This window comes from Coenobita brevimanus, chromosome 60, assembly GCF_032717465.1.
Source record: "Coenobita brevimanus isolate Jiangsu-jjx chromosome 60, ASM3271746v2, whole genome shotgun sequence".
Taxonomy (NCBI): Eukaryota; Metazoa; Arthropoda; class Malacostraca; order Decapoda; family Coenobitidae; genus Coenobita; species Coenobita brevimanus.
Window position 1 is genome coordinate 30084427 of NC_137013.1, and position 23819 is coordinate 30108245.

Sequence of the window (23819 nt, forward strand, 5' to 3'; positions counted from 1 at the left end):
GACCTCGAGTGTACTTTTCGTAGCATGTACTGATTGCTAGGCAGAGAGAGTAATTGTAACGTAATAAGAATTTTGTCTCATTGACACTTTTGATGCTCCACCTTAATTGGTTTTGCAGGTTCAGCAATGGGTGTAGCAGTTTTGCTGTGCGGGCCAGCTGATCGTACCGCACGCTGCCGCCTCTTCTCCTCTGCCTTCGTCGTCGTCATATTATTATTATTGTGTCATTTTACACATAGGTACATTCACACTACAACTGTCACACCTACACCGTGTATTACATACATCACACTACACAACAATTAGTTGTCAGTGTAAATGTAGCGACTTTTTGCTCAGTTTGACCTGAGTACAGGATTTTCACCGTCGTCACGGAGTTTTTCCCTCAAGCTTGCTTCTATTAACGTAAATACGAGGTTTTTTCGCTCACTGGCGACTGCGACTTTCTCCTGTAGCAGGATAGCACACACACACCACAGTGTGAATCTTGTGTGAATGACTTAGGATGTGTACATATGAGGCGTCTAGAACCAAAGGGGCATCGGCGCCAAAATGTACTTTTGAGTTATGAAGCTTTAAAGTTATGTTTATGGCAACGTCATAACCAAAAGGTAATAAACAAATATTTTATACATCAAAATGATCATCAGCGCCTATGCTCTACATGTAAAGGAGAAAAAACCAAAAAAATTAATAACTATAACCGCAAAATGTGCAGTAAACCAAACCCCCAATTTATAAGTTGGCATAATAACATATTCTAGGGATTTAAAAACATACCAGAAAAAACATCAAAGAATGTATTAATGTACAAAACTTTATTAACTGAAGATTCCAGTTAACTTAATATTAATAAACGAAAAATTATTACTGTAATCTCACGTCTTTTACAACTAAAACTGAAATCAATGCAATTATTATTTTTCCTCTGGCATAATAGATTGAAATAATGACAGTCCAAGAAAAAAAAAAAAAGTGTAGTGCTTAAGTAAATTGAGGAGGAGCAGTGGGGGGTTGAATGGTGGAGTCCTCATCTAGGAGATCGACATCCAACTCTGCCTCCTCGGTGCCACGCCCCCTTCCCGCTCTGCTTTTCTTTCTTCCACCTGTTGACTCCTTTGCTGCATTTGTGTGTGCTCTTTCTTGTTCGTCAATAAGGTCTCGAAAGAACTGCCTGTGCTCAGGGGGTACATAGGTCATGAGCGTTTTCAGGTCGGCAAGTTTTTCCTTAGCGATAAGCACTGGTTCTGGGTACTTGGGTTGGAGTTGGATGTTTGCCAAATTGAGTTTTCCCCTATCCTTCTTTTTCTCCAGAGACACTTTAACAGAAACCAGCCCACCATAGTCTTCTTGGATATCAAAACCTCCCTTGAATGAGTCTGAGTACAGCAGAACCCTTGCATTAAGAAAGCCAGCATCCTTCATTCCAGCCCACGATACACTACTTTGTAAGGCATCATAGTCCTTAAAATCCTCTCTTTTCATGTCAACTACATGGAAAGGATGAATTCTGTTTGCCTTTTTAATTAGTTAAACGTAATGCTTGGTTGTGTACACAGGAACTGGACGTAACTTAACTTCAATCACCCCAAAATCCCTATCACAGGGAAGGTAAGAATGGCCTGGAACCATGAAATAATGCTTGATATTAATGAAGCGGCCAGAATGGACATTGCGTAAGCAGGACAAGATCACATTCTTGTTCTTATTTTGTCCAGGACAGTTATCTGAAAACACTGCTAGCTTGGCGATGTTTGGGTCAAGAACATGGTTCACGTAATGATTAAGACAGGAAGCCACTTCACAGGATCCCCGATTACCCAAAGTCTGATTCCAAACATACATAGTTGCTTGCCTCTCTTTTATGTTATGCACACCAAAGTTATAAGTCCACATTTTGCGCTTATAGTATTGCAGGCCAGTTGAGAGTTTGGGGGTGGGAAGGGTCTGCTGGAGGTCCATGCAGATCACAGCAACATGGGGCTTATTTGGTTCACCTGCTATGGCTTTCAAAAGTCTCTGCCCCTCATTAGCCCTCCCCTTGTGAACAGTTTTTTCAACATTCAGGGCACTAATCTCTTCCTCATCTGCCACAGGGTCGAGATCACGAAGTTTCATTTCAATTTCATCGCACTTATTACATGAATCACTTTTGGGGGGCTCGAAACCTATGTTAAAGTTTGTATCAAAGATGTTTTCATAAAGCCAAAATTTCACCACATTTTCATGTCCTTTCCCCTCATTAATCATCCACTCTTTGTACATGTCATACAGCACTTTCTTGTTTAATCCAGGGGGTAAGTATTTCCTGTGAGGACTCTTGGCCCTCGAGTAGTGACTGGAAACAGTGCGCAAAGTTAGTATGTGTTCTTTCACTAAGTCTTTCTTATAATCCTCTGTCTTATTCCCTGGCTGATGTCTTCCTCTTTGGTCAGGAATTATGGTACCAGAACTCATAGCCTTATCCATCGCATTTCTCACCCTCTTGACAGTCACACCATGCATGTTCAAGAAAGCAGTGCGGCAAACCTCTATTTGTTGTTTTTCTTCACAACGTACCGCATTATTCTCAGAACTTTGCTTGGCCTGTCTTTAATGCGGCTTCTCTTCACATCTTGGGATAACACACGATTAGCTAAATATGCTGTTTGTAGATCATGATTCCCTAAACCCCAATAATTTTTGAGTATCTCTTCAATGATGTCCCTCCCTACCACATCATAACACTTACGGTAACATGAGCAAGCAGGACCAACACTTTTTGCAGCCATTACTCTTCCCGTCTCAGACGTATACATCTCACCAGTGTGTCTCTTCCTCTTCCTTTCTACCTTTTTCCACTTTTCCACACACTTCTGATGCTTACGAGAGTTTATAAGCACCACCTCTTCACTGTCACTACGTAATGAACTCATCTTGTCACCACCCCCTTCGTGCTCAATAACAACAGCTCATCTTGTCATCAGTAATGTACTATAAATGGAGTAAAAATCCAGTACATTATAATTTCACGCCTGAGTAAACACGAGAGGGAAGCTCATACGCTCACTGATTGGTTGCTCTGGGGGAGTGGCAGAGAGCGAGAATGCTGATTGGCTTGGGCTGTGTGGTGTGGATGCCTGCATGGCTGTGATTGCTCGCCCCGCAGCGTGGACAAAACCACGTGACTTTGAGCCCTTCTACCACAGCCTAAATGGTTGAATCTTGTATGGCAACCAGTGCTATCACTGAGAAGAGGGTTAAGCCAATTGTCTCCCCTACCTAACTCAAAACCAGTATATTGGCGGGGATGCCCCTGTGGCTCTAGACGCCTCATATATATATATATCCACAAATTTTTTCCCATAAGGAAAAAATTTAATTTTGTAGGGGCGTAATGTCACGAATCAATTCGCGACATTTCCCTTTTGTGAGAAGCCACGAACTATTAGTGGAAAACTCACTGTGTATCGCTCAGTTAACCGTTTCTCTCTCCATTTCGGAGTATACTTTTCAAAACATTCGTCACTTTCAAAGTGACCGATTTAATGCACGTCACTAAGTGCTCTACTGAGCCATACAATTGTTTCTTTATCGTTCGCCTCTGCTTGCCTAAACCGTTAGCCACGCCTTCTTCCGGTGGCTTGTGCGTCCTGCCCATACAATGTATTTTGAATTCAGTCTAGTGTTTGTTGTGACGGAGAGAGGTCCTGTGCTCAAGAAGTGTGAGAGGTCAGCTAGCACCCAAACTCCACTAGTACAGTTAATCCAAACTCCCACCCCCCGGGTGATGCATAGCATTCATCGACCGGTATTTCCTTTTTGTATAATCCTAGTTTAAGAGTTTAGTTAAGGTGTTTTTTCCTAGGCGTAAGTATTTAGCTTTTGTGTGAGTGAGTGCGTCTCATTAATTTGATTTGAATTGTAACGTTAAATTTATTTTTTGTAATCAATAAATTTAACAGTTCTTTTTCTTGAGCTTAATGTAAAGTAAAATCTTGTTTCATTTCTCCAAATTAAGCTTATTTTCCATATAGCTCCTAGCTTGCATAAACGTTTGCCTTCATAACTGGTACTTAGACCAGTCTTGTTGTATTAACTTAAAATCTGTTGTGCCAGATAGGAGTTAAAGCATCAGCAAGAGCCTGATATTATTATTAGTATTAGTTATTTATTGTCAGGGGTGAAGTAACTTTCTCCAGAGGCTAACAGTACAGTAATTCAGCAATTGTGAGTAATTAGTCTCTGCTGTGTACTGTTGAGAAAGTTTTTAACTTCTCGTTCTTAGAGAATCGTTGCACGATTTAGCAAGACAATCATTGTCCCTGCTCTTTAATATTATTGAATATTAATATCAATTGAATAATATTTAAGCATTTATTTTAAAAATACCGTGATATTATAAAAACCCTGTGACAATCGTGTTCCGTGCGAGTTACCTGTATATATGAGCAATAAACTCCAACCACCCCTCTGATATAAACCTCCACAGGCTCAATCCGACTGGAGCACCTTAATCACCCACGAAACAACCAGACACCATAATTTGGCTATATGGTTACCACCCAGCATAATAAATGGTTTCATGGTGTACAGGAAATCATTTGGCTTGTCACTCAGTCTGGAGTCGCCCATAGGCAGAATGATTAGGAAAGAATGAAGGAAAGAAAGACAGAAGAGGGAGTGTAAAGTCACCCGTAAGTAGGAGGAAGAGGAAAGAATGAAGGAAATAAAGACAGAAGAGGATGGAAGGAAAGATGGGAGAGAGAAAAGGGCGACACCCGAGAGCAGCACTACATCGAGTGAGTGGATGGTGGGCACCCCCACCTATACTGTGTGTGTGTGTGTGTGTGTGTGTGTTCTTACCTAATTGTTCTTACCTAATTGTATCTTTACAGGAATGAGTCAAGCTCGTACTGTCCCGTGTCTTAAACCATATTTATCGTACATATCTTTAAATTTGTGAATTGTTTTGGCACACACTATTTCATTCGGTAGTGCATTCCATTGATCAATTGCTCTGTTTGGGAAACTGAATTTCCTTACGTCTTTATCACCTCTCTTCTTATGCAGTTTTTTGCAGTGTCCTCTTGCTGAAGCTTCTCCATATGTCAAGTAATCATTTATGTCTATTTTCTCCTTCCCTGATATGCACTTATATAGCATTATCATGTCACCTCTTTTCCTTCTCTCCTGTAGTGTTGGTAGGTTCAGTTTATTTAGTCTTTCTTTGTAGCTTAGGTCCCTTAAGCTTGGTATCCATCTTGTAGCGGCCCTTTGAACTTTTTCAATCTTGTCTATGAGCTTTTTGAGATGAGGACTCCAGACTACTGATGTATATTCCAGGGTTGGTCTAATGAATGATGTTATTATCCTTCTTAGCATGTCTTCATTTATGTATGTGAATGCTGTTCTCATATTTGCAAGCAGTGTATACATGTTCTGTACCTTCTCGCTGATGTGGTCAGCCGGAGATAGTCTGTTATTGATAATCACACCTAGGTCTTTCTCTCTTTCTGATGTGTATAGGGTTTTATTTCCTAACTTATAATCCCAATCAGGTCTTTTTCCACTTTTACCAAACTTGATTAAATGACACTTGTCCACATTGAGTTCCATTTGCCATGTACTACTCCATTCATGAAGTTTATTTAATTCTTCTTGTAGCTCTTTACAAGAGTCTGTGTTAGTACTTCTCCTTTGTATTTTTGCATCATCTGCAAACATATTCAGATAGCTCTCATTTCCAGTGTTACTGTTTATATCATTTATATACACTAACAACATGATTGGTGCCAGCACTGAACCCTGTGGTACTCCACTAGTCACTTCTTTCCATGATGAGTAGTTTCCTCTTAGTACTGTTCTCATTTCTCTTTTTATGAGAAAGTCTTGCATCCAACAAAACAGTTTGCCTCGAATTCCTCCTTGATGGTACAGTTTCCATAAAAGTCTTTGGTGTGGTACTGTGTCAAAAGCTTTCTTGAAATCTACATAGATACTGTCCACCCATCCTTCCCTTTCCTGTATTGTGTTTGTTACTCTGTCATAGTGGCTCAACAGATTTGTAACACATGATTTTCCTTTTCTGAAACCAAACTGTCTTTCTGTTATCATACTGTGTTCTTCTAGATGATTTACCCAAGATTTTCTTATAAGCTTTTCTAATACCTTGCTTACAACACTGGTCAGTGATACTGGTCGGTAGTTGAGTGGATTTTGTCTATTTCCTTTCTTGAATAAGGGGACAATATCCAAATATCAGGTAGTTTACCTTGACTCAAGGATTTCTTGAAAATTAAAAATAATGGTTTACTTAACTCCTTTGCACATTCTCGTAGTACCCAACATGAAATTTCATCAGGACCACTTGCTTTTCCTCTGTCTAATCTACTTAACTCCTCCTGTATTACTTTTTCTGATATTTGTATATCTGGTAGTATGTGTGGACATGCATGTTCCACATAGTCCCTCTCAAAATTTTTTTCTTCTGTAAAAACTAATTGGAAATTTTTATTTAGTGCTTCACAAATATCTTTCTCTTGTGTATAAGTGATTCCTTTGTCCGTAATTGATTGTATTATATCTTTTACTTTGGTTTTGCTTCTGATATAGCTGTAAAACAGCTTTGGTTGATCACTACTTTTATTTATTATATCCTCCTCAAACTGTTTTTGGGCTTCCCTCCTTATTCTTGTATAATCGTTTCTTGCCTGTTTGTAATTATTATACGACCTTTCACTATTGTGTCTTCTGTATCTATTCCACAACAAATCTCTTCTTTCTTTTGATTTTTTACATTCTGTATTGAACCATTTCTGTATTTTCTTATCTGCTTCTTTGTGCTGTGGGATGTACTTCTGGACTCCTATTTCATAAAATTCACAAATTTTTTATATACAGCATTTAAATCTTGTCCTCTAAGCTCATTATCCCAATCAACTTCTAAGAAATACTTCTTTAGGTCTTGATAATTTCCCTTTTCATAGTTTAGGCTCTTTTTGTAACTGTCATTGCTGTTTACTATGTCATATGCTATCCTGAAGTTATAATTTAGTACTGCATGATTGCTTTTGCCGAGTGGAGGGTGATACATTAAACTGTCAATATCATTTTCTTGCCTAGTAAATATTAGATCTAGCACTGAAGGCACATCAAGTCCTCTTTTTCTGGCGGTTTCCCTCACATGTTGCGTTACGAAAAACTCTTGCACAAGGTCCAGGAGCTTTTGGTCCCAACAGCTTTCTTGGCTAATTATATCTAGAGTATTCCAATTTATATTTGTATTAAAATCCCCAGTTAGTATAATTCTTTCCGATTTCTCTTCCATTTTATGTAGTAATGATCTTAAACTCTGAATTGTACTCTCTGCCAGGTCCTCATATTCATCTCTTTCCCATGTATTTGATCTGGGTGGCATGTACAAATTGGCTACAATTACTTTACCTTCAGATGTGTTGATCTCTAATGCAATCAGTTCTACTTGTGATGGTATATCTAGTTTTATTTCATTGACTTTTAGATTTTTCTTAGTTAATATTATAATTCCTCCTCCTTTTTTTAAATTTCTGTCTCTTCTCCATATATTGCATTCCTCTAAGTTTAGTATGTAATTGGATATCCTTGGTGTTAATTTTGTTTCAGTTAGGCATATTATTTGTGGTTCATTTTCTCTGACATAATCATTCATCTCCAGTAATTTAGATACCATTCCATCCACATTTGAGTACATCAACTTTATCATCTTGTTTATATACTTGTCATGACATGGTTCTACTACCTTCCTCCTTTTTATTCCATCCTGTTTGTGTACCACTTTCGTACCTGCAATTCTATTACTTTGTAAAAAAATTTCTTCTTCTCCTCTTCTGATCTTCCCTCATTTTTTGTTTTTGCTTCCTCCCTTTTCTCTTTCAGTAATTCCAGTTCCTCTTGTGTTAGGCATCTTTTTATCCATACATTTTTGAACTCCTCTTTTTCCATAAGATTCTTTGCATTTTTTAGTATCTCTTCCACAGTGTTTACACTCTGGAAAGTCACCTTTAGAGGTCTTGTCTTGCTTTTCTCATATTTCCCTAACCTTTTGTGTTCCTCTATGTCTTTACTACAGATTTCCTCTGATACTTCTTTCAGTAAGCTCATTACATTTGCCATCTCCTTTTTGTCTCTTGTGATCTTGTTTTTTACTTCTTCCTCTTCTATACCAGTGATTACTATAGATTTGTTTATATCTACTGAATCTCTGACTAACTCTGGAGTGTTTTGGATTATTCTTTTCACTTCCTATTTAATGCTTTTTTCTTCCACCCTTGTTTCTAAGTCTTTCTTTACTTTCACCATTTCAGCATACGTGGTTTCCACATCATTTTTGTAGCTTTGCACAGCTTCATTCACCTGTGTTATCTTCTCCTTAATATCACTGCTCTGGTCTATAAGACTGCTTACTTGCCTAATTGTCTCCGTGTCATTTTTGAACTCTTCCATAACACTCTCGTGACTGACTACAGTACTTTCCATTTCACTCATTTTCTTCCTAAGTGTACTCAATTTCACTGTTAGTTCACTGATGGTTGTGTCTTTCTTGTTGGCCTCCCTTCCTAGTTTTTCTATTTCTTCCTTTTGCAAGTGCATCTGCTTCTTTATTTCATCAATTTCATTTTTGAAAGCCATGTCTAGTTTGTGTACACGTTCAACCAGTCTATTGTGAGTCTCCACTTCCACCAGTTGTTGGTAGAAATCATCATTTTGCTTTTTACCTTTATCCCTTTTCTTTTCCAAATTTGTTTTACTAAAGTATGTATCCATTTTGCACTACTAAAAGTACAGAGTATATGTGTGTGTGTGTGTGTGTGTGTGTGTGTGTGTGTGTGTGTGTGTGTGTGTGTGTGTGTGTTTCATGAAAAAGCTGTCAATTAATAGCAAAAAAAAGGTGTAAAAGAGGTAAAATGTCATAAGAACTTGCTGCATTATATGAACACAGCAACATTATTACATTATGATGCTAGTGCTATATTATACTCTTTCAGATACTGTTCCTGTGCCATGTTCACTTTGTTTGTTCATTTGTTTTAGAAAGCTCCATCATGCTTTACTGCATTGGCCTTGGTCACCTAATGGAAGCTCTCCATGCTGCTTGATCTCTGGCAGCTTCCCTATTCAGTCCCTTATCCCTGAGGTCACAGTCAATGACCTCATCCCAGGTCTTTTTCAGTCCATCTCTTGCAACCCTACCCCTAACATTGACACTTCTCACTTTCTGCACCCACTTATCATCCCCCCATCCTCTCCACATGCCCAAACCACCTCAACCTACCTCTCCTCATCACATCAACAATACACTATATTTCAATCCAACCCCTCAAACTCTTCCATCTTAAACCCAGCCCCCCCCAAGCCTCACACTCAGGGATGTACTGAACATGCACCTAATCACTGTCATATCTGCATGTTTGAGCCTATGAATATCATCTTCCTTTACTATCCAAGTCTCACTACCATACAGCATTACAATCCTAACACATGCGGCATACAAAAATCCCTTAGCATGGAGGGACAGCCTTCTCAATGTCAGGGGAGGCAACAGCTCCCTGAATTTCTTCCAACCACTCCTCATTCCAGCCCCACCTCCAGCACATAACATGTCTCTCAAATAACAAAACTCTTCCACATACTTAAGAGACTCATTAACAAGTTCAATTCATTTACACCTGACAATCTCCACCTACTTTCCCCGACACACAGCACACATGAAATCAGCATTATCTCGCATTCTACCACTAATACCACTACAACTCTGATGCACCCACTCATCACAGTTGCTGCACAAGATGGAATTACTTCCCATGCCCTTGTGGCAAATCGCACATGGCCACTCTCCCTCTTCTCTGACAGTACTGCCACCAGCACCAGATACCATCACTTTGTTTTACCTGCATTTACTTTTAATCTTAAGCCTTTGTGCCCCATACCATCTCTCCACTTCCTAAATCTTTCTTCCGCCTCCCTTTCATCCTCTGCAATCAACACCAGATCATCAGCATACAACATCTCCCATGGAAGTCCATTTCTGAAGCCATGTGAAAGGGCTTCATGTACCATGATAAACTACAAGGGGCTCAAAACTGACCCCTGGTGCACACCATCATTCACGGAAAACTCATCACTCAAATCTCCGTTCACCCTTACCTGGGTGTGAGCACCCACATACATGGCCATAACTACTCTAACCAGCCATTCCTCGATCCCAGACTTTCTCACTGCCCACTTCACCACCTCCCTATGGACTCTGTCAAAAGCCTTCTCCAAATCAACAAAAACAAAGTAGAGTTCACTTTTCTTTCCTATATATTTTTCCTGAAGCTGTCAAACAATGTATATGGCATCAGTGGTCCACCTGCCTGGCATACACCCAAACTGCATCTCATCAGTATTCACTCATTCTCTGATCATACCTTTTAGAACTCTCTCCAATACCTTCATTATCTGATCTAAAGGCTTTATGTCTCAATAATTTCCTCTTTCCAGGGCATCACCCTTCCCTTTGTACAGATTTACAATTCCACTCTTCAGCCAATCATCTGGGACAACACACTCATATATAATCATATTTATAAAGTCAGTGACTAACCTCATTCCCATATCTCCTGAGGCTTTCAACATTTTACTTAAAATTTTATTATCCATCAAACTGTGTTAGGTGACATGAGCCAATATATGGTATATCATCATTTACATGAAGGGCTCCCCCTTCTACATGTTTACCTCAATGACAGGAACATAAAGAATATACAGATATCCTGTTCAGTTACAGTCTTCCCCATATCATTCTTTAACCCCTTAACCGCGGGGCGTCACTTTCGTGACGCTTGGGAGCAAGGGATCATACCGCGGGGCGTCGCTTTTGTGATTCTGTGTTATTTTGAATTCACCCGGGATTCCAAGTGGGGGCTTGTATCATCTATCAGTACTGCCAATGTCCAACACTAGTCAGCACTCCTAATCTCATCTGTACTCCCATCCATTGTTGACAATTTAGCCATTTCTCTCCATTCTTGACTCCCCTCCCTACCCCTCCTCCATTACCCTATCCTCTCGCCTGCCCGGCCATGCTACGCTAAGTAAATCTTCCCTGGAATTTTTCACTGATTTCATCCATTGAAATAAGCCCTATGCCCTATTCTTATACAAAATAATATATACAAGAAAGAAATACGGTAAGTGAGAGTGCCATACACCTGGAATTGGCTAATTATCACCTGACAACACCTCACGTGCACTCGTTCGCTAAAGTTCGCTGTTTATTTCCCCTTGAAATATGCTGTATAATCTATTTTCGTAATAAATATACATATAAGGAGGGAAGGGAGAAGCCTAAGTGATATTTACATTCACCTGGAACTACCTAATTTATAATGTATTGTCTAGATTTCCTGCCAATCATTTCACTGCTATATATAGCTGTGTCAAGAGGCTAAGTTGGTAGTAATGAATTTCCCTAGGTAGGCCACCACCTCGGCCCACCCTTATCAGTTCACTCTCATCTTCCAACGTGGAGGTACGTCAGTTCGCTCTTGCTAGCTTCAGGGACTTTTCACCCCCATGCAAAGGGCCCTGTGACCTTTACCCCCTACTAAACCTCGTGTGGAAAGAGGTAAAGGGCTGACAATTGATAAAAGAGTGACTACAATCTTTCTATTGAGTAAAACAGTGCAAATGGAATTGTAAATACTGTAATGTGTAAATAATGTGTAAACAGCAAGTGAAAGTAATGAATGTAAATATACGTGAACAGTGGAAAATAGTTTTATAAGTTACTTCAAGTGACAGTGCATAACACAGTGTAAATAAAATAGAAATGTAAATAATGTAAATAAAATAGAGAACGTATATAGAAATGTAAATGAGTAGTAGTAGTATAAGAATACGAGTATATACCCTAGGAGTAATGAAAGTGAAAGTTTCACTCCAGCATGTCTGAATACTATAAGTTATGAGAGTGAAGGTGAAAGTGACATTCACTCTCAATGCTAGTATACAGGACGAGAAAGTGAATGCCACGTATTTTACTGAGAGAAATTGAATCCCTACAGTGACAATAAACTAATACTACTGAAGGAAACTTATGGATAATGACTGTAGATATATATAAGTGTTATATAGTAATAGAAATATAAAGTGTGAGGGGTTTTATGAATAATAAATGACAGAGTACCAAGAGCGAACTAGCGCAAGTGCGACGGTCAGACGCTCTCGTAATTTTCATTGCTTTCACAGTGTTTTTTTTTTTGGAGTATGGATCCCAAACTACTTGAAAATCATAGAGTAGTGTTTATAGTGTTAATATCTGGCTGTGGTAATCATATTACGGGTTCTGGCTGTGGTAATCATATTACGGGTTGTCGGGAAGTGTAAAGTGGAGACTTCATTACCCAACTTCAGAGGTCTCCACAAGTCCTACGGTAACCAACGAAGGCTCAACAAACATTCCAGGAGAAAGCTGAAGGTATGTGCCATAAGCATATGTAATTTTAATATTCTAGGACTAATAACTGATTTTTGGCAAATATTTTTTGAGAGTCTGTCGGAGCCTGAATAACCCCGCGGCACACGCAAAACATTGGTTAACATGCCCGTGGTGTAGGGGTTAAGAGGTCGTGATGAAGAAGGACACTTTCACGTTGTGACACTGAAAAAACTGGATGGCTCCTCTTCCTGGTTATACAAACATCTCACAACTCCCTCTACATCCCTCGAAAGGAGGAGGATGGACTGCAGGAGAGGCGCAACTTCAGTGTGTAGTCCACCAGGTTCGTGTCCAGATAAGCCTGGGGCTACAACAATTCTTCAAGTTGCTGAGAGTCAAAATGATAATAACACACTGCAACACAACCCCATTACTATGGCGCAACTTTCTGAGGGCATTTCCAATAGGATATGGCATATCTTTCAGAATCCCATCATTGAGCTCAAAATTTGCACATCATCCAATGGTACTAAACTTCAGCCTATGCTTGCTGAGTGGGCATGGGAGGGTGGTGAGGCCTCTGTCTCACACTTCTTAGGTAGTCAGTAAAATGTGGCATCATCCTCATAACAACCATAATAATCTATCTATCTATCTATCTATCTATTGCCAGACGCCTCAATCCCGTTTGGGGTGGCCACAAACAAATCGCCTCCAAGTCGCCCTGTCCCCCGCCATTTCACTGCCCTGCTCCCAACTCACACCCCCCTCTCTCATATACCTCTCCACCCCATCCCTCCATCTCATCCTTGGCCTCCCCTCCCTCTTCCCCCTCCACCTCACTCACATACACTCTCTTCGTCAGTCTTTCGCCCTCCATCCTCTCCACATGGCCAAACCACCTCAGTGTGTTCCTCATAACGCTTCCTATCACATCCACATCCACACCACAACGCTCCTTTATATCCTCATTCGCCAGCCTGTCTCTCCACGTGACTCCACAGGCTCCTCTTAAATAACTCATTTCCACTGCTCTCACTCTTGACTTGTGTCCTTCCAACAATGTCCAAGCTTCACTTCCGTACGTTAGAGTTGGTATCACAATACTGTCATGTAGTAACTTTTTCACTTCCATGCTCACTTCCCTGTTTCTTATCACTGCTTTCAAGGAACCAGCAACCTTTCTTCCCTGCTGTACCCTTTCAAGCACTTCACACTCCAAACCTCCATCCTTACTCATCACACTACCCAAATACTTAAACGTACTCACATTTTCCAATTCCTCACCATCTAACCTTGCTGTACATTCACTAACTTCACCTCTCTCAAAGACCATCACTTTACTCTTCCCTACATTCACCTTTAGGTTCCGTTTCTTACACTCTCTCAAACTCATCCACCAAGCCTTGCAGCTCCCCTTCGCCTTCACTCAACAACACAGTATCATCTGCAAACAACAGTACAGGGAGTTTCCAAACACTATCCTCTCTCACCAGGGCCACTCCAACATCCACTACCCTACCTTGTACCTCTTTTATTACCCCATCCATGTACAGATTGAACAACCATGGAGACATGACACATCCTTGTTTCAAACCAACTTTCAAAGAGAAAAATTCACTTAGTTCACCATCCACACGCACTGCAGCCTTCGCACCATCGTACATACTCTTCACAGCATTCAACAACTTCCCATCTACTCCATATATTCTTAACACTTTCCACAATCCTTGTCTATCCACCCTGTCATATGCTTTCTCCAAATCCATGAAAGCCGCATACAACTTCTTTCCCTTCTAGAAACTTTTCCACTAAAGATCTAAGAATGAATATCTGATCTACACAACCTCTTCCCTTCCTAAAGCCTCCTGTTCTTCTCCAACTAATTTCTCTGTTCTTTCTCTAACTCTGTCTATAAGTATCCTACCATACACTTTTCCTATTATACTAAGAAGACAAATGCCCCTATGATTACCACACACTTCTTTTTTCCCCTTTTCCTTTGTACAAGGGAATAATTATACCTGACTTCCAATCCTCCGGGACTCTACCTTCCTCCCAGGCCAATCTGCACATCTTCCACATCCATTCTACTACTATCTCTCCCCCATGCTTCAGCATTTCACCACACACTCCATCAATTCCTGGGGCTTTCCCCGATTTAACTTTCTTCATTGCTTCCACAACTTCTATCCTACTGATTTCTTCCTGTCTTCTCACCTCCCTCCTTCTCCCAGCCATTCCCCAGCCACTTATACTTGCATTACTTCCATCCTCTATGTTCAACAATTCCTTAAAGTGTTCTCTCCATCTGCTCACTTTTTCTCCCTTCTCCACTAATAATCTACCATTTTTATCTTTCACTCCCCTGCTAACTTCACTTCCACCCTGTCTTACTCTTTTCACTTCTCTCCAGAACATTTTCTTACAGTCCCTCCACTTTGCACTCAAATTCCTTCCAAATTCCTCATCCACTCTCCTCTTACTCTCTCTTACTAATCTTTTCACCTCTCTCTTCCTTTCCACATACAACTCTCTCTTCCGCTCTCAACTTCTTCCACGCCCCTATTTCTCACCCATTCATTGTATGCTTTCTTCTTTTTGTGCCACAGCCTGTTTCACCTCTTCAGTCCACCACGCTGTTCCTTGTACCCCCCTCCGCCTTCTCTTCCTTCCACACACCACATCACATGCTGCACATATTTCTTCTGTAAATATCTTACACACACCTTCCACATCTCCCATCTGCTCCAATTCATATTTGCCCAATCGTTCCTCCACTTCTCTCTTATACTCTGCCTTTTTCTCATCCTCTTGTAACTTTTCCACTCTCCTTGCAACTACTCCTTCCTCTCGTCTTTCCCTTCTTCTATTCCTCCATCTCACTTGCATCCTAATTCTGGCCACCACCAAGTAGTGGTCAGAAAGTCCACTCCCCCAACCTCTATACACTCTTGCATCCTTTACACATCTTTGCATCCTTTCATCCACACACACATAATCAATCATTGCCTTCCTTTCATTCAGTTCACCACCCACCCTTCTCATCACTCGCCATGTATACCTGTGGATCATTTTATGCCTGAAGAGGGTATTGGCTATCACCAACCCCTCCCAGCACAAATGTCCACTAACGCACTCCCATTCTCATCTATCTCGGCAGGCACACCCCACTCACCAACTATTCCATCCACCTTCACATTCCCAACTTTACCATTCATATCACCAATCAAAAACACTCTCTCATTCCTTCCAAACTTTTCCATGCACATTTCCACATTTGTCCAGAACTCTTCTCTCACTCTTCTAGCACGATCTTGCGTTGGCGCATACGCACACACAATCGCCCACATTTGTATTCCAACTTTCAACTTTACCCACACAATCCTTGACCCAACTGATCCATACTGTCTTATGCTCTTCTTCCATCTTTTACTCACAACTATACACACTCCTTCCTTTGCCCTCTCATTCTCATCTACTCCTGCACATATACCCCATCCATACTCCCATTCTCTCACACTTTCTCCCTACCATTTTGTTTCAGTTATTCCACATACATCCACTTTCGCACCCTCAAGCACCTGGACAATCTCTCTCTCTTTCACCTCATCATTCGCTCCTCTTACATTCCATGTACTCATTACCAAGTCCTTTGTCCGGTCCTGGGTCGTCATCGTTTGGTCAGTCCTTGTCCGAGGCTTCTTGTTTGTTTTTTTAGTTAGTTGTTTTCCGGGGAGGGGCACTAACCCTCCGCCAACCCTTTTAGTCGCCTTTTACGACAAGCAGGGATACTGGGGGAGTATTCTTGAAAACCCCCCTACCCCCATCATATATATATATATATATATATATATATATATTTGAAAAAATTAACCGCCACATCTACCATCCACACATCTGATATAAAGGGACCATTACACCCCAGAATGTGTCATGTCCCTTGAGGAAATGAGTTGCACCTCTGCCAAGTTATGGTGTATTGAACATACTGCTGAATAAGCATCCAATGACCAAATACAACATAAATCTCCACAAAGTTAACGTGGAAAAACTATGACATCCATTTACCTGATAACATTTACCTGATAATGTATTTAACAAATATCTGCCAAGTTAATAATGGTAAACTATAACATCCACACGCCTGATATGACATAAATCTCTGTTAGTTCAAGTGGCCAAACTATAATATCCACTGAGATGATAATATATGACCGAATCTCTGACAAGTTAATATGGATGAACTACTGCATCCACTGACCAGATATGACATAACTCACCATCAAGTTAAGGAGGATGGACAACTGAATATGTATCCACTGACCTGACGAAACATAAATATCTGCCAAGCTAAAGTAAATGAACTACAGCATCCACATACCTGATATAACATGGACCATTTCACTCCAGATGGTGTCAAGCCCCCTGAAGGGACCACAGGCACGGGAAGGCATGATCTCCGCAATGGAGTAGCCAACAGGGATGATGGTGGCAATGAAGGACACCAGGAGGACAGTGATGAAGAGTGCATTGGAGCGGGAGGTGCGGTACAGTTGGGATGATTGACTGCTGTTTACACTGCAGTCGAAGTACTTGATGTAGAAGAGAAGTACTGTCCATGGGAAGAAGAGGACAAAAAACAAACTCATCATAGGCTGACAGAAAAAAAGTGATAATCTAACCTAATCTATCCTGGAAATTTACTTAACCTAATCTGACCCAAACATACTATGCTAACCTAACACTGACCTTCCCATGGGAAAAAAAAAAAAAAAAAAAAAAAAAAAAAAAATGGTGTGGAATGGTAAATTTGTATCTTATCATATATAAAGGCTTCAACATGCTTGAATGCATCTGCTTTGGTCACCTAACGATGGCTCTCCATACTGCTCAACCTCTGGCAACCTTCCTATTCAGTCCCTTATCCATGAGGTCACACTCTTGACCTTGTCTCATGTCTTTTTCGATCTGCTTCTCACAACCCTAACCCTCGACTTTCACACTTCTCACCTTCTGCACCCAACTGCCATCCTCCATCCTCTCAACATGCCTAACTCATCTCAATCTACCCTTCCTCACCACAACAACAATACATTCCAGTCCCATCCTTCCTTTCAACTCTTCAATCACAATCCCAGCGCCCCCAGGCCTCGAGTTCAAGGATGCACTACATGTCCATCTACATAACTGTCATTTCTGTAGTTTAAGCCTACAAATATCCTCCTTCATTACTGCCCTAACAAATGCCACATAAAAAGATCCCTTAGCATGGAGGGAGAGCCCTCTCATAGTTCAGAGAGGCAAGAGCTCCCTGAACTTCCTCCACCCACTCCTTACCCTAGCCACAGAGTTCCAACCCCACCTCCAGTGCATAACATGTCCCACAAATAACAAAACTCCTTTACACATTCAAGAGACTCTCTAAACAAAATCAATCCTTTCACACCTGACACTCTCTACACGCTCTCTGACACATCACACACACAAAATCAGCATTATTTCACAGTCTACCTATAATACAACTACTGTACATTTATTATGCATCCACATGACACAAGCACTGCATAAGATGAAGTTACTACCAACACCCTTATGGCAAAACTGCACATGACCACACTCCCTCTGCTCTGACAGTACAGTGGGCTCGCACAGTGCGCGAGAGATTGGGCGGTGCACGAGCTCGCGCACTGGGAATTCGCGTACTAGGAATACATAATCTTATGGGAATAATTACATATGGGCGGTACCCCCTCATACCTGGACATTTTTTGGCCCTTACAGACATAATAAAGGTCATATGTTTCAGACATTGTACTAAAGCTATAGCTACAATAACAAAAATATGGGTAGCCACCCTAACAACAGTAGACAACAGGCCTGATGACCTTAAATAACAGGGGTTCCGAGGCGCGGCAACACTTACAGCGCCGCACTCCCCACCGCACCAACACTTCCCTCTGCAGACTCCTCTTGATCACCTTCCCCAGGAGCATCAAAGTCACTCACTTCGGCCATAAACCCTTCAAAGTTCAATGCTGACACTTCTGACATTGCATCCTCTTCATCCTCAACAGGAACAGAAGCAGACGATGTCGATGGTTCTGCTATTTCACCAACTTGAGCCCGCTGTGTGTAGCTTGTTATGAGCATCTGTCTTCTCCTGTTTATTTCTTCCCTGTTCCTGTCTGTGTAGAAATGGAAGAGTTTGTCGATACCAACCAGAAGTTCCTCCGTTCTTAGGTTGCTCACTTCCTGTTCCTTCACCTCTTCCTTGAGCTTATCCACGGCAGCAAGGGTCTTGCTAATGTTTGACATAAACAGCTCAGTCCTGCCTTCCATCATGCTAGGCTGCTCAACTTGACTCTGTCTGGCGCATCAACATGACGACACGTGACGCGCTCTATGAGGGGTGGTTGCGCACTAGTAGAAAATGGCATTTTTGAGCCACTCCCTGCCTCTGCCTCGTGTTCTGTGCGGTAAACTCGCGCATTAAAGGGTTTTTGGTTATGATTTTTGGTCACTCGCGCACAAGGTGAATCGTGCACTGCGGTGACGCACACTGTGCGAGCCCACTGTACTTCCACCAGCCCTAGATATAATCCATCCATCCATCTATCATCCCATCCCATGTTGCCCCACAAGAAGCATAGAAGCCCGGGGCTAGGCAAGTTGGTCCTGACAATTAAGATGAGAGTGACCAGCCTCGCTCATCCATGAGTGGCATTACATGAGCAATAAACCCCAACCATCCCTTGGATGTAAACCTGCACCAGCTCAATCTGATTGGAGCGCCTTAACTGCTCACTAAACAACCAGGTGCCATATTTTGGTTATATGGTTACCACCCAGCATAGTAAATGGTTTCCTGGTGTACTGGAAGCCATCTGGCTTGTCACTCAGTGTAGAGTCACCCACAGGCAGGAGGAAGAGGAAAGAATGAAGGAAAGAAAAGCAGAAGAGGGAGTGTAAAGTCACCTGCAGGCTGAAGGAAGAGGAAAGAATGAAGGAAAGACAGAAGAGGAAGGAAGGAAGAGAGGAAAGGGCAGACACCCAAAGCAGCACTACACTGAGTGAATGGATAGTCAGCACCCCCACCTACCAGGTACTAGATATAATCACTCTTGTTTTATCCACATTTCCTTTCAGTTCCTTGTGACCCATCTTTCCACTTCCTAAACCTTTCCTCCACCTCCCTTTTATTTTCTACAGTCAACACCAAGTCATCAGCATACCACTCCCAAGAGACACCCATTTCTGAAGCCACACGAGAGCTTTAAGCACCATGAAAAACAATTAGGAGCTCAAGACTGATCTCTGATGCATGCCGACATTCAGAGAAAACACGTCACTCCTACCTCCACTCACTTTCATTTAGGTGCGAACACCCACATACACAGAAATAACCACTCTAACCAGCCTCTCCTTCATCCCAAGCTTTCTCACTGCCCACCTCACCACCTCCCTAGGGACTCTGTCAAATGCCTTCCCCAAATCAATAAAAACAAAGAACAGCTCCCTTTTCTGTACTAAATACTTTTCCTGAAGCTGCTGGATAATAACCATGATATCAATGGTCCCTTTGCCTGGCATACCCTCAAACTGCATCTCATCATTATTCAGTCTTTTCCTTATCACAACTCCTTGGACTCTCTCTATTACCTTTATTATCTGGTCCAAAAGCTTATCCCTTTATAATGTCCCCTTTCTAGGGCATCACCTTAGGAAAGGAAATCTATGAAGGCATTAACCCTTTAACCACGGGTGTCATCTCAGAATGACATTGCAAAAACTGGACCAAACCGTGGGTGTCATTCTGGAATGTTTGTGAATATTTTGAATACCGCGCATTTTTTCCACGCCCCAATTGTTTCAAGGGAGAGTAGCTATTAAGTTCTTTCACTCCAGCCGACCCCCACCTCCCTTCTCCCACCCCCCGGGCCCCCACCTCCCACTCCCCAGGCCCCCCACCCCACCTCTGACCAAACACGCATCAGTATCTGTCCAGCTGTGTGAGTGACAACACCGCTGATGTGGCAGTGAAGTGCGGGCAATTACAGTGCCTTTTACCTGCCTCAGTGAACACAGAGTGGGTGTTTATCGTATGTGCAGTGTTCATATATGTTTATAGTATTATTATCAGAATGAGGTTGGCATTTGGTAATGGTGTGTGAGCGAAAAATAGTGATTTTAGATCGCTCACTTCTAATGGCACTGCCCATCCAGTGACAGTCAACGAAATCATGAAACCTACATCATTGCAAAGCCGAAGGCTAGTACTTTCTAATGGTACCTTGTTTTTCGCTCTAGATTTATTCTGTGCAGAGTTATTAAGGTTTAAAGTTTGTTTACATTTTGGCTGGAACCCCCCCCCGGGGGGGGGGGCCAGTCGGGTCAAAACAATGCCCACGGTTAAAGGGTTAATAAGAAGCAGAGGTCTGAGTGTGGTGGATGAGAGGCACATGAAGAAGTTTTAATGCCTCCTCTAACGTTCATGGTGTAGCATGAAAAAAGAGGGTCAAAAGTAAGAGCTGTGAAAATGGGACTGTTGGTGGATTGTTTGTGCAGTGAGGTATGGCATGAAAATATAATATATGGTAAAAAGTAAGAGCAGTGGAGATGAGCCTGTTGGGGATTGTGTGTGGAGTCAGGAAAGTCAACAGAATAAGGAATAATGTGATTTGTGAAAGATGTGGAGTAAGAAAGTCTGTGGACACCAGATCTGAAGAGAGTGTGCTTAAATGATATGGTCATGTGGAGAGAATCAGTGTGAAAAGAGTGGTGAGCTAGCTTGAGGGTGGGATTAGACATACACCAAGAACAGGGTGGATAGATATGGTATATGGTAATTAAGTGTGTAAGAAAGACAGGTATGGACACTGTTGAGGCTAGAGAAATGATAACAGATCAAGCTAACTAGATGAATTTTGTGAAGAGGAGTGTATGGTCAAGGTTTGGAACCACATTTTAACTTGACAGTTGCAGGTTGACTGTCAGACAGGTGAACACAAAGCTATGTGCAGAATAAGACTTGAATTATCAAGTGAAGCCACAATTCCAGGGACCAGAAATGGAAAGTGAATGGGAGTGTAGCCTGATTGGACATGTTCTGATTAGCATCTCACTCTAATAGTTCTTTGTGGGTCTCTGGATCCTTGCTCACTCCTATCCTAAGGTGGGAAGGAGGTCTAGATGATGATGATGATGATGATGATGATGATGATGATGATGATGATGATAATGATGATAACTAATGACGATCACTGATTATTAAGAGTGACGATGAAGATGATGATGATGATGATGATGAGGACCTATGTATCCCTGCCATCCATCAACTCACCAAGCTTAACACAGGTGATCGCAGGCAACAGTGGAGAGTAAAACATGCCGAGCCAGCACAGTGTCTGCCCATACACAATGTCCAGCACGTGTTTTGGGATGACAAACTCAATGTCCCCGATTGCTGACCCTATGCGGCCACCTCGCAGAATCTTGTGGCCGATGCACTTGCGGGGAAAGTTGACAAGGAAGGTGGATGTGAACATGACCAGAAGATCCAGGATGGTTAGTTTATACAGCTGCTGACCCACATACGTCTCCCAGCACAATGGCTGTTTACACTCCTCACTGTCTGGGCTGGATGCATAAAATAAGTTAGTTAAGAGACTGCTGACTCCAAGGGGGGAAAAAAAAAAATCAAAAATTGGATTAAATTATCTGGTACTTTAACAGTAAGAATACAATACAAAATACAGTACTTAACTGTAGTGAAAGGCACACTATGCCTCTTACAACATGACTGACTTTTTCATGACATCACTCTTTAATAAAAAATTAATTATTTACAGAAATGAATAGATATATTAAAACACATGAAAATAATACCATTTAATGAAAATCTGGCTAAAGTTTGGACAGACATATCCTCAGACACAAGATGAAAATAATTACATTTAATGAAAATCTGGCTAAAGTTTGGACAGACATATCCTCAGATGTTGAGATGTTTTTAGTCAGCTGGCACAGATCAGAGCAAGGTAGAGGAGTACTATCACGTGAACTCATTAACTGTAAACTGTGAAACTTATAAATAAGCTATTATTCTCACTATATGCAGAAAAATGAAAATGATAAAAATAATGACCACAGCAGAATCTCAAAATTAGACACCATTTGGCACCCAGTACTGTAAACACCTCACAAAATTCATCATCTAAATTTAAATGGACTTCTTATGGACAGAAATAAGCTGGAACCAAAAGTTATCAGTAACAACACAAACATTATTTTACAGGTACTTTTATGGCAAATGCTCAAACGAAGTTGCTTCCATTTGCCACCTCTTCATGCCGCACCATTTCCCGTGCTACATGGACATATGGTAGTGCTCATGACGACTGTCACTTTACCATGTTGCAGAACTTCTGCAAATCAAAAGTCTTTTATTCCACTCTTTGGAACTCGCTTTCCCAGAACAGTTTCCCCCCAAACTTCAACCTACAGCAGTTGAAGTCCAACTGTTACAGTTTTTGTATGGATGGAGGGCACCTATAATCTGGTGTATGGATTATTTTTTATTTGTTTTTCCTTCCTCTCTCATCTTCTGTAAAAAAATATAAAAAAAGAAAAAATAAATAGATAAAATAAAATAAAGGCTATTCTGTTTATTTTTCTTGACTTACTTCTTCCTCTGAACAAGAAAAGAAACTGAACAAAACTGTAACATACCTATACTGTATTACATAAACAGTAAACAACAGTTAAAACACCAACCAGAGAGAAAGAAATGACTAGCTTGAGTGGTTGCAGAGAAAAGAGGTCAGTGAGGCATGTTGGATGAACTAGGCCCATCTAAGGCCAAATCATCAAAATCAAAGCCCTCAAGGTCAAAATCGGCACCTAAGATCTCCACATTAGTTGTATCTGCATCTTCCACGTTACCACCCACATCATCAGATGTGATATTTTCAAGGACAGCAAACACTAGCTGGTGGTGGTGAAAAAAAAAAGCTTCTAGTTTTGGCCTGTTGTTTCTCATGGACTTTTTGGTTGTATGCATTCATGAAGGCTTGTTTAATTTTGTCATGCCTGGATAGTATTTTCTCCAACCATTGTGAGTCATGGATGTAAGCCTCGATGGTAGCAGATCTTGCCAGCCACATACACATTTCGACATGTCAGTTGACAAAGGCTTGGCATGCACAGTTTGTAGAACTTACTCTTCACTACCACTTCACCCTCAGTTATGTCTTGGATATTTTCTGTTGAGTCGAACGCAGTAAGCTCTTACACAGACATCTCATTCACCACAGATAACTTACAACTGATCCTCCTGATAGATGCTATGGTAGTGACCACCACTTCCCTTTGACCT

General features: G+C 41.2%; 1 protein-coding gene across 1 annotated transcript in view; it reads right to left on the minus strand.

Moving 5' to 3' along the window:
• The window catches only part of LOC145403200 (transmembrane channel-like protein 7), a 138133-nt gene that overhangs the window by 29377 nt on the left and 84937 nt on the right, over positions 1–23819 (minus strand). The window contains exons 11-12 of the mRNA XM_080275014.1: positions 21786–22072; positions 16827–17057 (exon numbers count right to left, since the gene is read on the minus strand). Of these exons, the coding sequence (XP_080131140.1) occupies positions 16827–17057; positions 21786–22072 (518 nt within the window). The remainder of the gene's footprint in view (positions 1–16826; positions 17058–21785; positions 22073–23819) is intronic.